The following is a 14,915-nucleotide window of genomic DNA, read 5'->3' on the forward strand; positions in this document are numbered from 1 at the left end:
ATTGAGTGCCCATATGAACATATTTGTTGTCCCGCTTATACTAGCTGTGAAGTGATTCCTTCCTAATGTGCTTCTAATGTAACTGATGGGGAATAAAATCGACAGTTTTCATGCTGTGCAAAAACACAACACAGGCAAAATCAATGGGTACCTTCCAGTTTTATAGTCTTTGGTACAGAATTCCTCTTTGCATTTCTGTATGCAGTGTTTCCTAGCTTCTGAGCTGCCATGAAAAGATACTACTGAGAATTTTGTAATAAAAAAGTTTCATTATGTAGTATTTCCGTTAAAATGTCTAAAATTGCTAGACGTATGTTATATATATTTTGTGGTTGTTAAACAGTGAAGAAAATAACTCCCATGATCCCATGCTACCACAGGAGATCATCACCCTCTGTCTGTTGTTACTGTTTTAATGTGAGAGAGATCACTATTGGCAGAATTTACATATTGTGCATTTAATTTCGGATAAGCTTTTGAATACATGTTTACACTGGATTATGGCTGTGAATTTTGTCCCCCATCGGGTGTCTTGTTTTGTACAATATGTACAAGGATTACTCCAGATGATGATGTGCTGTAAGGTGAACTTCACACTCTACGACTGTGCTGGCAAACTCTATTTGCATACAATTTACTAGCATTGTTCAGCATTCGATAAAGATATTTGTTACTATCTTATAGTTGTTTGTTAAACAAGTCTTACTAATGTATTCTATGCAGATATTACAGTTGGAATGTCCAGTATGAACAGCTAACTAAAAAAAACTGTGAACCTATCTTTCAATGTACACCTTAATAAATGTTGCATATTTCTGGCGTTCTCAGGATCATCCATGAAGACGGCTACTCAGAAGATGAGTGTAAGCAGTACCGAGCAGTGGTTTATAGTAATACCATCCAGTCCATTATGGCTATTGTTAAAGCCATGGCCAGTCTCAACATAGACTACAGCAACCCGTCCAGAGTGGTAAGACGCACAAGCACACAATACTCAAAAACATCAGGTGTTTGTTAATAGCACAAAATTACTGTAAACCACTACATGAATACACCATTATTTGCTATTTTCATCTTTCAAAGATTTTCTGATGGCATAAGCAGGGGTTGACCACAAGCAAGAAAACCTCATTTCACGATGAAAACTGTAGAGAACAAAGCCTCAGCCTACAGGATACAGATTATGAGCAGGCATGATCCGATATTAACCTGCAAACAATAAAACTGTTGCAAATATGTGAAGATAATTGTTGAAAATGAGTGGTTCTAATGGAGTGGAAAAGATGAAAGCCGACTAGACCAACAGCCATCATCATTGTATGAGAATGCAGAATTCAGTTGGCCTTAGTAACTGTGGACAGATCAGATCAGATCAGGATCTCCCTCAGGCCACAACAAAACAAAGCCCGTTTTATCAAACAGCATCTTGTGGTTGTGTATCTGGTGTATTCCTCAAGACTTGTACTTGCCTAGAACTGAAACCATAAGAGTTTGCCTTTGTTTCTACAGCCCACTGTGTCCTTATCAGTTTTCTCTCTCAAAATAACAAGAACCAGTCAGGTTCATGCACTGCCCATTATCTCTGAAACAAACAGTTTACTCCCTCACTTATCCATGTTCCAGTATAACCCAGTGGACACAGATTGTTTCAAGGCTCTGATGCTTCTTGGAAAGCAGGCCTGTTTCTCAAATCAGCCTCGTCTCTGCTATTCTTTTTCAGTCAATAACACTGGTCAGCTGTGTTTGTGCTTTCACCAAACATGGGATCATGTGATTTCCAACATTCACCTGTTGGCGGCAGCCCTCTTTTCAGTTGTGCCATTGCTGCTGGTACCAGAAACTAGAACAAAGCTAAATTGTTTTCTGATCCGTCTTTGTGACCTGCAGAGAAATAGTGCTTGACTTCACCTCCTCCAGCTTTGATTTGCTCTCTCCTCAATAGACAGAGAAGAGGCTATAAGTTTGCATACTTGCAGTTGCAGCAGCAGCAGCATACAGGTCACTGAGGGCTGTTTTGGGAATTGGATTTATTCAGAAGTGCTGGCAGGACACATTTTAACACCACGTTTAGTTTGCCTGGTGCTTTCTGCAGCTTCAGCAAGGACACAAATTAATTCCATGTTTTGAAGGCTACCACCTGTAAAAGGAAGACCTTACAGGTGGCCCAGAAGGGTCTGATGTCTGTTTTTTAAATGACTGTGATTCATCATTTTTTGTCTACTTTGCATGTTTCTTCTTTCTTTTCTCAGCTGACATTACATCTTCAACCTCAAGTGACAGTTTGCTAAACCCCTCCCTTCAACAGCTATTCTCCAGTCATTAGCTCTGCAACTCTAAACACACAGCAGGCCAGTCAAGCTTTGGATTTCTTCCCATGGTCAGTCCACTAGGGCTATAATAAGTGTAATACTCAACATATAAGGAGTTTGGAGGGTGTCTCTTTCAGCTTTTCAAAAACATACAAAAGTAAATGTGTAGGAAATGGATTTAATAGTGTTTAAACCATGGGTGTATAAAGACCTTGAGACCTTGCTTCTAATTTCACAGGCGTAGCAACAATAGGGTCCAGGCTTAGTGACCGGTCATTTTGCATCAGTAAAAAACATTTAGCCTACTGATGTTTTATATTATTGTTACTTGAATATCTGTGGGATCTGGGACTCTTGGTCTGAACTAGCTGTGATTATTTTTTTGTTTGTAGGTTAAATGCTTTATTAAAAACTCAATTTGTATAATCAACAATGAAAATAACCATCATCAGTGCATTCATTAAATATTCTCTTGCACAGAAATACAGACAGGCAGACAGACAGACACACCCTGCACACATCAGCATCAACAAGTCACAGCTTCAGGCAGAGATCCAGTCCACTGTGAACACTCCTCAGCCTATGAACAAGCTGTCTGTGAGGTCAAACAGTGGTTGAACTCATTGAAGTGAAGCCAGCGTGTGTGTGCTGTAACTAAAGCTGTAATAGAAGGATTGAGGACTCTGCTGTGGTCATTAGAACGCAATGGATAGACTTTTTTTTCTCATCTGACAGATATGTCAAATGGCTGTATGCACGTGACGATACTCTCACAGACTCCCACACTAGCAATTAGTGTGCTCGCCTGCCCATACTTGCACACTGCAGCACGGTGGAAATACATGCACACACAGATTGTGCATGCGCACACACACACAAATATGAACACAAAAATGTACATGAAACCAAAATGTGCACATTTACACAGTATCCATCCAAGCTATCTGTTGTTTAATTTGGTTGATGAGAATTCAAACGACCGTGTTGCATTCCCAGAGACTGACTTTTGTACAAATCACTAATATTGCAACAATTTGAAAAGGCATCTCTTTCATTGGTGGTGTGTACTGTCATCAGTCATAGCTACTGCAACAAAATATTGGTAGAATAAAAGACATTTTAGAACAACAAATAGATTGTTTGGTTATTTCAAACACTGGAATGGAGACAAAAAACAAAGTAAACTGAATCTTCAGAATAAATGATTGATCAATGCTCACTAAGAACAAAGTAAATACATATTTCAGCTGAAGAAAATCCATCCAAGAAAATCCAAGAAATCATGGAAGTGTGCACTCAGTAGAGTGCAGATCGCCACCAGGCAACAGATGATGAAGCACCTACTGCAATGCCACCACAACTGCCAGATGTTACCAGCAGAGATTTGCCAATTTCTACCAACATTAACATGAACCCCAACATATGTTGTCAGTCCAGTAGTATTTGAGATTAGCTGTGGACAAAGCTTAGGTCGATTGATCACACACAAGCAATCACATGATCTTATATCAGCAATTAAAATAAGCATGACAACTCTCAAATGGAGTAGAAGGTCACTGCCTGACAGGGAAGCAGGTTGAGACAGAAATGCATTTCTTATCAAATGTGACAAATACACATACAGTAGTGTGTCCAGCCAAAATTGTCAAATGTAGCCTTCAGTGTGAATCATTGTTGCTTTATTGATGACTACATGAATATATTAGACAGAGAAAGAGCCTCTCCTGCAGAACCACTGCTATGCAAATGCACACAGAAGGGATTAATTATTGCTTTTTGTATTTTATCACATCACTCGTTGCGAATAAAGCTGAGAGAAGATTGCTAATTTCATGCCAACAGGAAGATGAGAGAAATAGGCAGGGTGTCAAACAGCAGGAAATCAAACAACACTCTGTTCCCTGCATGTTACTTTGAGTCACACCAACATATCTCACATATCTCACATGTGCTCAGTCCAGATTGGCTGGCATCAGCTTATCATAAGTTTCAGTCATATCATCATCACATTATATTGCTACCATCACAACCTTTGCTTCCTTGGCACCAGTTCAGAGACACAGCCCTCCTTACCTGCATTTATTTAGCAGTATGCATCCTAACACTCCACTGATGACTGAGATTGTTCACTGTCTGATTATCATTGTTTTTCACTTCCACTGTGTCTGCCGTTTTTGTTTGATTTCATGTTTTTACCTTGAAAGTGCCCATATGTTCATGTGTCCTTACAGGATTTGTTCACATTTTTTTCCAAGTCTGACCTCAAATAATACTCACAGTCCCTGAAGTACATGGAAAACGTTTGCTGTAGTTGTTCTCCTGTTCATACTGGCCCCAAAAAGATCCCTGCTGATATAATATTCAACATAAGAGATAAAAGACAAAGCCATCTTTTACTGTAAAAATACATTTTAAACTCCAGCCAAAGCTAATATGAGCCTTTGGCAGACTGTTGTGGACAAAATAAAGCAGGTATCTTCCAAGGAACACTCTCTGTTGAAGCACAAAGATAGAATTTTGTAAAAAAAAAAAAAAAAAAAAAAAAAAAAAACTTAAAGTTTGAAAAATACCAAACTCATTTGTCTAACTGTAAGATTGCTGAAAACAAATTTTAGTTCCTGCTAATAAGAATGACTTTTTGAAAAAGGCCTGTGGTTAACTTTTTAAATGTAAATATAGGCATGTGAGTATTGTATTAAGATGTAGACCTACCCTTTAATGATGCATTACTATTCTTTTATTTCATTCACAATATATACAGTAGATACAGATGATGTAATGTTATCTTCATGTATGTTTTGGCAGTGATGCTCTCATTGTAACAACCCTGTCTCGTGTCCTTATCGCCCCCTGCAGGACGATGCCCAGCAGCTCTTTGCTCTGTCTGCAGCTGCTGAAGAACAGGGCATCCTCCCTGATGACCTGGCCAATGTGATCAGGCGACTGTGGGGCGACAGCGGCATACAGAGTTGCTTTGCGCGGTCGCGAGAATACCAACTCAACGACTCTGCAGCATAGTGAGTGTCAACTTTTGTGTGCATTTTATACTGTGGTCCCACTGAGGAATCAAATACCTTTTTTTTTTTCTGAAATAACTCAGCAAAGTAATAAATTTCAGCCATGTCTCGGCTTGCTTTAATTAAAGCTTTTTAACCTCTTCCTCTCCCTACCACAGAGACATTTTTGTCAGTTTGAGATGCAGCTCAGTGCTCTGAGTCTAGTTTGTAGTCATAAATAAATATGTAATAAACAGCTCAGTTAGGTGTCAATTCAAAATGTAAAAGTTTATAAATATAGTGAATAAGAGCTTAGAACACGATGATTGAAATATATGATGGCCATAAGTTGTAAGCAGCAGTTTTTTGGTTGATGCAATTTATTATATAGATTTATTGCAAAATGTTCCATTTATGACCACTCAAGAATCCAGAATGCTACATTAAGACAGCAAGACTTTGAGCAACAGCATAGAACAACCCACGCTGTGATTTGGTATCAAAATCCAAATCAAAAATGATTGGAAGACATGCACTTCATCCATCCTAATGCCCCACGTCTCTAGTTTTTGACTCTTCTGAACTTGGCCCTTCCTTTTTTTTTTCCCTAGCCAAAATGTAGCCAGCAAGCTGATATCTTGCATCAAGATTTTTCTACTTTCATTTATTTCAGTATTTTCGTTCTAGCTTTAAAAGCTCACTATAGCCTCTGAAAGACAGTAATATTCTACTCACCTTTGTCAGATTCAGGCTGCCATTATCAACATTGCCTCTACATATCCTCTTCTACTTATTCATCCATCAATATCCAGTCTGCTCCTGCGTACACTGGGCTCTATCCTGCACCACTTTAAATGTAAATGGGGCCAAGAAGTAAACCTCATACCCGCCAGTCAAATGTGCTCTTTTCTCATCCTGCATATCTGTTTGTTATTACATTAGAAAACAGTTTTGCAACTGAAACACTGCACTTCAATATTATTTTAATAAGATGATAAAACAGCTCAAAAAAAATGACAGTGAGGAGGAAGGTTTGGGAATTTGTTTGTATTTGTTTGATGGTTGTGCTGATAATGTTTTACGTTGATGTCATTTAAAGGGGTGTTTAATATTCGTGCCATTAGGGATGCTGTTCCTGGTGTCGTGATGGATCTAATGGTGCAGTCCTCTCATACACGCCGCAGTGAGAAACATGTCTCTAACCTCTCTGGGGAGCTACAGAGACAGGAAAGATAGTCCAATAACTTCCATTTCGTGATTATTTCTCCCTCTCTAGGTTTGATTCCTTAATATTGTAACCTGATAAACACAACCGTTTGTCTTGAGGGAGGAAATAAAATGAGAGTCATTGTTTACTTCCCTGAAAATGATTCTCCAAATAAACAATGAGAATTGATAGTTGTGATAATAAATCCCCCCAAGTGACCCCTTTGTTTTATTTTGTTTTGTTTTGTTTGTTGGGAACAAGTTAATTCATTTTGTTACAGTGTTATATGTGTGATATGTTCATAATAATTCTTTTGTCCCATTAGAAAATATTTCTTCATGGCTGCAATGATGAGACAGAAAAATGATTGTTTAATTATTTATCATGTTTTTTATTCACTTCAATAATTCTGTCTGTTTTTGTTGTCTCATTACTTCATGTTAACCTGTGAATGTGACGTACACGGATGGTGAGATCTGCACGACTGAAATGCTGTTTATACAGTTTGTGTCTTTCTGCGTGTGAAGCGAAGGTTGGCTGGTCCGCTGAAGCTCCCAGCTGGCCTTGGATTGTGATGCAGTGCTTGTGTAAGCGGCGCAGGTTGTGTCAAACATGGTTAAGATGCTTCCATCCACACTCCCCTACTGACCAACAGTCTGTCAGACAACAGAGAAAAGGCAAACAGGGATAGAGGGACGGTGAGAAAAGAGGACAGGAGTTGTAAATGGAGAATGAGAAAGAGAGTGAAAAGGAAAGGAAATGCAGCCAGTTTGATAAACAGAGAGGAGAAAACCTTCTGCTGTTTTCCTCTGTGTGATAGTTAACTGTTCCTTTTATCATATTTTGTATACTTTCGACGCTTCTCTTTCAAATAACTAGGGATGCACAGATCAATCAGCTGCTGGTTATTATTGGATGAAAAATATAGAAAAATATGCAATCAGGAGATCAGGATTACTGCTTTCTACAAACACAGTCACCAGTAAAACGATTAATGATACAAAAATCCTGAGCCCTTCTCAGCTGAGTTGGTGTCTTTGTCATACGCTAACTAACCTCAAATATTACTTCACCCCCAAAGCAATTTGTATATCTATAACTCACCCCATGTTGCCTTGCATTAGGGATGATTAATCATTAACAAATGAGCCGCTATGAAGATCAACTGATTAAAAATGTTAGTCAGTATAAAAATGGCAGAAATTGTGCTTCATTTGACATTGCTTTGACAGGCAGAGCCATTTATTGAATAAGAGGCTTAAACTTAAACATAAAATCAGATAAAATGAAAAAAATGTGTGTTTTATATCTTATTAATAATCGTGATTGATAGATTAATTGATTATTAGTGTTTTCAAGTCTCAGTTAAGGAAACAGCACAAAGTTTGCGACCATACCTTGAACTCCTGGAGGTTTTTTTCCCCTCACATTGCCAGTGCCTCATTGTTGGTGCTACTGCTTTTTAAAATAGCAAAACATCTTTTCAAAAATGCTCACACAACTCGTAAAGTATTTAGCACACAGCATTTATAGTGGAGGTTACGCTGCCACCTGGTGGAAATCCTAATACACTACAAAGTAAACTGGCGTAAGGCTGCTACAGTGCTGCACAGCTGCTATAACAAAACAAAAAGGAACACCAGTTTGATCGATACTCCCCTAAGTATTGAATAACAAAAGCATGATTTATGAAAATTAAAACAAAGAGATATATTGTCAAAACAGCTCAGCTCCTGTTTGACTGATATTCCTTTGAATGCACAAAAAACGTCATTTTAGAAAAAATAGATATGAACAAAAATATCTGTTTTGCAAATGAGCCCTTCAAATTATCCTCATTTCCCCTCTAATATCATCCATCAAATTCACTTAAGTGGAGCAAATCAGTAAATAATATGCATGTTGCCATAAAAATTCTCCCTCTGAGGATAATACATAGTAATAGTAGGTCGGATGGTCCCTTAGTGGTCTTGCATAGACATTTCAGTCAGCCATTTCAGACCACACAGGGATTTATTATGTGAATAATACAGAGTTGATATTTGGCATCCACGCTCTGACCTCATCTCACTCCCACAAGCACAAACCGAGCAAAGCGCAGCGGAGACGGGAGTGACAATAAAAAATGTGCCCCCATTAGATACAGAGCCTTGCACAAGGTATTACTTATATCTATTGCAGGAGATGTAATATCTAGTGAACTGAGATGGATAACCCAGCAAAACCACCAGATATACAGCATCAGGCGAGGGCATCAGCTATGCAGCATTTAATATTTAACTTGAGCGTATTAAACTTACAGAAATGTATGGTTTAGATCAAGCAGACAAATCATTTCTATAAAAATGTTATGTCGAGTTGAGACGCAGCAGATAACCTGCAGTGCATACATTGTATATATAAGCTACAAGTTGGCACTGCAGTGTGGCAGAAGCAATATCAGCAATTCCGATATGCCGTATTATGATTCGATTAATAACAAAGTAATGTGGATGTGTGGAACACTACCTACAGTATCTTGTTTATGTGACACAAGCTGTGATGAGTTCTAACTGAGGCCACTACTGCAGGGAAATAATAATGTGAATGGGCTGCACACAAGGCAATGGTCATGTTTACATCCTCAGAGATAATTACAATATTATTCTCTACCAGACACTTCAACTCTGTAATGAGCCACTATGAAACTCCTACAACAGCACTATGTCACCACAATGTAAATCACCGGCGTTAAATAACAACAAAAGATACCTTTGTGGTAAGGTTGTTGCTGTAACTAATTAATTCACGGTTCACATTCACTGCCAGTGCAAAGAGTGACACCAACCAAGACGCCGTCAGCTGCTCAGCTAATGCAGACTTCATGCAAGCGTGTGTCAGTGTGTGTGGCTGTGACCAGCGCTGTTGTGGCTGTGACGTTACTGTGTGCAGCACGTGTGTGATTTTGACCGGTACAGTATCAGATGTGTGGCATTGATCAGCCGGTGACGTCCAGTTCTGTTACAGGAAACAGGAAAACCTAACTTCTGGTTAGAAGTGCGTGTTTTAGGCCAGTAGTAACAGCTAACAGCTGCTGTGCCAAGCTGCTGCAGTGTTGCTTTATGTATACATGTTGTATTTCACTACATTAGCGTCCCAGTACGTAACCAGAGCCACTGTGCAATTGATACCACCTTAGGATGGTTGTGGCAGCTAATCCATATATAACTGTATCAAATAACAATGTGAGTTAAGGGGTCACTCAGAGAATTTTGACCTGAAGCTTTCCAGTTCATCACATTAACTTAATGATATGTGATAATACATTGTTTATTTCACAGGTTGTTTCCGCTGCTTCCAAGTTGACAAAGAATCAGTTATTTCAGTTTTAATTGAAACTGATTTTTCCCAACAGCCACTTGGTGCTGCAGTTCTAGGAGGATAACAACCAATGTATCGGAATCTAACCTGAGTGATGCATTTGGTCATAACTTAATTATTACAAGACCTTAGCATAATCCCTTAAAAGGCACTTAGAGAGTCTCATAAAATGCCATCAAGTAAGGTTTAATGGTCTATTACTGAGTGCAGCAGAATGACTCACTCCACAGAAAGTTCACAAAATTGCCAGAGTTCATTACAGTTCATACCAGTTCAGTAAAATGCAGACTGTTTAGTCTGATGTTAATGCACCATAAGTGTATCAGTGACCTATACAGTATGTACACGTTCTGAGTGTGTATACACAGCCTGTGTGTGTGTCTCTCTCTTTCGGAGGTTACAAATCATGTTGAAATATTTGGTCTCTGTCTCTGTCTTTCTCTTTTAGTTACCTGAATGACCTGGAGAGGATAGCTAAAGCAGATTACATCCCCACCCAGCAGGATGTGCTGCGAACTCGGGTCAAGACCACCGGCATCGTGGAGACCCACTTCACCTTCAAGGAACTGCATTTCAAGTAAGGCCATGTAGCACCGACCTCATCAGTGTTAATTCAGAGTTATTTGACTTCAGATACTTTGGAGACAAAAAAGAGCTTTTATGCATGTAAAAACACAAATCTCCGCTCTCCCCAGGCCTGGTTTTGTGAGGGTACAAGAACAGACATTGTACCCTCAGAATAATATTATGCACCCTCAGCTGAAAATTTGAATAATAAATGCCAAGTGCAAGGCCACGCATCTGTGCTGTGTGCAACTGTCTGTGTATGTGTCCATTTGGGATTTTCAGGGCGCTTCGACTGTATATCTCCATGTGCACCTTTGATTATGGTTAATGTTTGTGCAGCAGTGCAGATGTAAAGGAGCTGAGTGAAGGGGAATATAGATGGGTCTGATAAAACTTGAACTACTTTAGCTATGGGCCTCGGTAATCAGACATCTCCTTTACAAAACAACAGAATATGGAGTTAAAACTGACCAGACTGATGTGTGTCGAGGTCTGTATGATTACCCCGTAGCAACCTGGTGTTGTTTTCAGGTGATTTAATTAAGGCGAACACAGTGGACAGTGGTGCGTAACGACACTGCGCTCTGGTGAAGCACTTCTCAGAGGCTCCAGATTTATCAACATATCATCTGTGCACTCACTCGCTGCTTTCAATTTCCAACTTTCCAGTTGTGTTCCAGCATTTTCAGTTCATGAGGGACCACTTTCAGACCCATAACACCCACTATTTTTCTGTGCTGCTGCCAGCCTGTGCTGTCGTGCACCCCCTCTAATTTCAGATGCACCCACAGTCATTTTGTTCTGGAACTCTCACCCCGTCTCCCTAATTTTCTCAAAACAAGTGCTTTAGCCATTTGCAACCAATCCAAGAGGACGAGCAACTCACCCACAGTGAGAGGGTGTATTTGACATTAAGTAACCTGAGTGGTAATACGACCCCCAACTGTTCTCTCATCTCTCTGATACATGCCGTGTTATTTTGTGATACATAAAAATCTGCCAGTTTCCAGTTAGTCCCACTATCTGCACAGGAGCAATAATGAATAACGTAGCTGCCTGAGCAGCAATGCAAAACCCAGCTTGGTTATTAAAATAACAGGATAAATAGGGGTATGTCATCACAAGTGATTGATCATTGAATTAGGTTTCATCAGTGTAAGCAGCGACGTCACTGCACCAGCCTACTCCACACCTGCTCTAAACAAATTGCAAGACTTAATTTTGGTCTCAACACTAATAGCACCAAGGGGCGACTGACCCTCCTGGCTGGAAATGTGCAGCTCAGCTACTCAGCAGCCAAATTATACCAGCAATTAAAAGCTTAATTATCACGATTGCACTGAGAGAGGAGTAAATGAATTAGATCCTGCCAGTCAGGCTCTTGCTCACTAAAACCAGAGCTTTATATAGTGCTAACATCTGAGTGTGTTCTCCATGGTACAGTGCAGCTCTGGAGGTCTTACATAAAATATGCTCTGACCCTGCCTGAGCACTCGTGTGGGATAATAATGGATGTATAGATATATCTCTTAATAGAGCAGGACATACAAGAGATAGTGTTTAAACAGTTGGTAACAGGACCTATCCTGAAGCAGATCCTGTAAAGTGTATAGATGAATGTATAGAACGTGTCAAATAAATGAGAAAAGTCATTATGTAGATATTATTATAATGAGACATAGAATCTTCCTATTTTTTACAGATCTCAGCTGTCTATAAAGTCAAACTGATTTATAAAGCACTAGGGATGTTACCATGCCAAAAACTCAAATGTCCTTTATGAAATAATAATAAAAAACTATTTTAATAAATATGAAGTGTACAGCATTTTTTGTTCATACAGAGTCAAAGTGCTTCCTCTTTCCTTCTTTAGTAAAATAAAATAAAAGTAGTCAGCCAATGCGTGTACAGAGTGTGCATGCATTGTCTTTGGCAGTGAACGTTTGAATTATATTTCAATCAAGAGAGACTTCGAGAGACATGTGCTCAACTGAGATGAGAAATGTGAAAAGTCTCCATCGTGACATCATCATCATGTATAAGGGAGTAGTGAAGCCATGATTAGTAAAGGAACCCCCTGGTGGAGTCCAGTCACTGGTGGTGGTGGTGAAGAGATAGATCTGCATGTGATGAGGACTGGACTACTGATGAGCTCAAGCTGCGCTCTGGATCAGAGGAACTGGAGAAAAATGGGGTGGTGCAGTTCCATGCAGAAATGACAGCTGAAGTGGCAGAGAGGAGAACAGATTTAAAGTTTTGACAAAACAACATGATTGGCTGATGGAGATTGTGGCTGAATCTGGTTGGTTGGCTTAAAGAGTGAACGCCCCTTGGATGAAGTGATTGATAATAAGTGGGTAAAGAGAGAGGGGGAGAGAAGATAGTTATGGACAAATGAGGCGAAAAGATGATGAACATACGCTGAGCTTTTATGTACAATTGTAAAACAAAAACAATGCAGCAGTGCAGTAGCAGTCCTTTTATAAATAATAAAATTAATAAAATAAAATAATGTACAATGACATGGGGTTGGATTGGGAATAAAACACCCAACACTCTGTAAAGCAACTAAACAGATCTGGATAGTGAAAAAAGCTGCAGCAGCCACATGACTCTGGTGTGACCTGTTTCCTGATAAACTCTCTGATATTTACCTTCTGTCACAGCCTCAATATTTGCCCTGAATAATACATGGAAGCAATCAATAAGAAGAAAGACACGTTTCTGTAATTCTGTCCTGTTTGCCATAATAAGTACAAGGAAAGGAAATACTTATAGATTCAGAGAAAAGTCATCGTTTCACAAAGGCTTTATTTAGATTTGTGGAAACGGTGTTTCTGGGCATCTGCTAACTCGAAGTGGGTTCACTGAAACCTCAAATTCGCCGTCTGCATCTCCAAAATATAGCAGCTCTCCTGGATGTGGCGGACTGTTATCACTTCAGCTGTCTGCAGGGTTTCACTCACACCTCTAACAGCTTCGATCACAGCGCCCAGCGTCCCCATTAGCAGTTCTTTGCTCTGAATATAGAGGCCTGCCTGCCTGCCGTCCATAGCCCTGCAGTCTTTTATCAGATATCTGACGGACACCTCTCCACCTCCTTGCCACTTTTGTTCTCAAAGCAGCCTCATGAAAACTTAATGTACATGCAGGGATGGAATATCATCCCAACTTTCTCCTTCCTTCCTTCCTTCTTCACCATCGTTCTTCCTGAAACGTTCTCTTCTAAGCCCTTTTTCACCTTCTCAGCCTCACCTTACTGTCTTTCACTGTGACCTTCCCCCCACCACACTCAGAGAAATAAAGACACTACCTAGAACTGTAAAGGGTTCTTCAGCTTGTCCTCATAGGAGAATCCTTTTTGGTTCCTTTTACAACCTTTATAAAGGTTTCACTTGGAACCCTTCTACCTAGAACCCAACATAAATGGTTATACCTCAAGCCATCTTTGAATGGTTTCACCCAGAAACCCCTATCCAAGGTTCTACAGAGAACCCTTCTGTGGTGCAATGGTTCAACCCCGAACCCTCTCTGGGGGTTCAACCAGTGCTAACAAGAACTCACCCAGAGAACATTATGATATTCCAAGAGAACCTTTTTGTATTGTAAGGGTTTTATCTAGAACTCACTCAGGGTTCTACTGAGAACCTTTTCATATTCCAAGCATTTTATCTAGAACATATACACATAAGGTTTTATCGACACCCCTTCTATATCCCAAGGGTTTTATCTAGAACTCATTTAACAATCCTTGAAGAACTCTTTTTTCTAAAAAGGATTCTTTGGACGAAACGTGTTCTTAACCCTTAAGAAATACATCTTAAACCTTAGTCTTACAAGGAACCCTTTCTTCATAAAATGTTTCTTCAAAAGAAAATGGTTCTAGGTAGAACTTAATTTCCCTTAGGAAACTTTATGTATAAGAGTGTAGTGCAAATACACACACTCATATAATGTATGTGCTTTGCTTCATCTCCTCTGCAGGATGTTTGATGTGGGAGGGCAGCGCTCAGAGAGGAAGAAGTGGATCCATTGTTTTGAAGGAGTCACAGCCATTATTTTCTGCGTTGCGCTGAGTGCTTATGACCTGGTGCTGGCTGAGGATGAGGAGATGGTAAGGAATGAAAAATCCCCCTTCTGGCGTGTGTGTCTTCATCTGCATGGATGATATAACTTTATGACTTTATAAATCTGCTCTCCGGCTCATTTCAGTATGAAATAGTTTAGAATATAAGACATTACAGGGCATTTAACATCGACTATCCTTCCTGTATTATAGCTTAATAATAGTGAGCTTTAACGATCCATTTACGGTTGAACCAGTGGAGTGTGATTATGTAATTAAGGCTAATTTTTCAAGTGACTTGAACCATTTGACCCCAATTTCTTGAGCAAGTGCTCAGGAGAGACTTGGCCAAAAAGATGCTCTGAAGAACCTCCTCTGCTCTGGTTCTTCCTCACAGTTTAAAATATTAG

General features: G+C 39.6%; 1 protein-coding gene across 1 annotated transcript in view; it reads left to right on the forward strand.

The window, feature by feature from the left end:
• The window catches only part of LOC146331806 (guanine nucleotide-binding protein G(i) subunit alpha-2), a 58,730-nt gene that overhangs the window by 39,333 nt on the left and 4,482 nt on the right, over positions 1 to 14,915 (forward strand). The window contains exons 3-6 of the mRNA XM_084735717.1: positions 829 to 970; positions 5,166 to 5,326; positions 10,321 to 10,449; positions 14,424 to 14,553. Of these exons, the coding sequence (XP_084591843.1) occupies positions 829 to 970; positions 5,166 to 5,326; positions 10,321 to 10,449; positions 14,424 to 14,553 (562 nt within the window). The remainder of the gene's footprint in view (positions 1 to 828; positions 971 to 5,165; positions 5,327 to 10,320; positions 10,450 to 14,423; positions 14,554 to 14,915) is intronic.

Source organism: Lutjanus erythropterus, chromosome 2, assembly GCF_056507025.1.
Source record: "Lutjanus erythropterus isolate fLutEry1 chromosome 2, fLutEry1.hap2, whole genome shotgun sequence".
NCBI lineage: Eukaryota > Metazoa > Chordata > Actinopteri > Lutjaniformes > Lutjanidae > Lutjanus > Lutjanus erythropterus.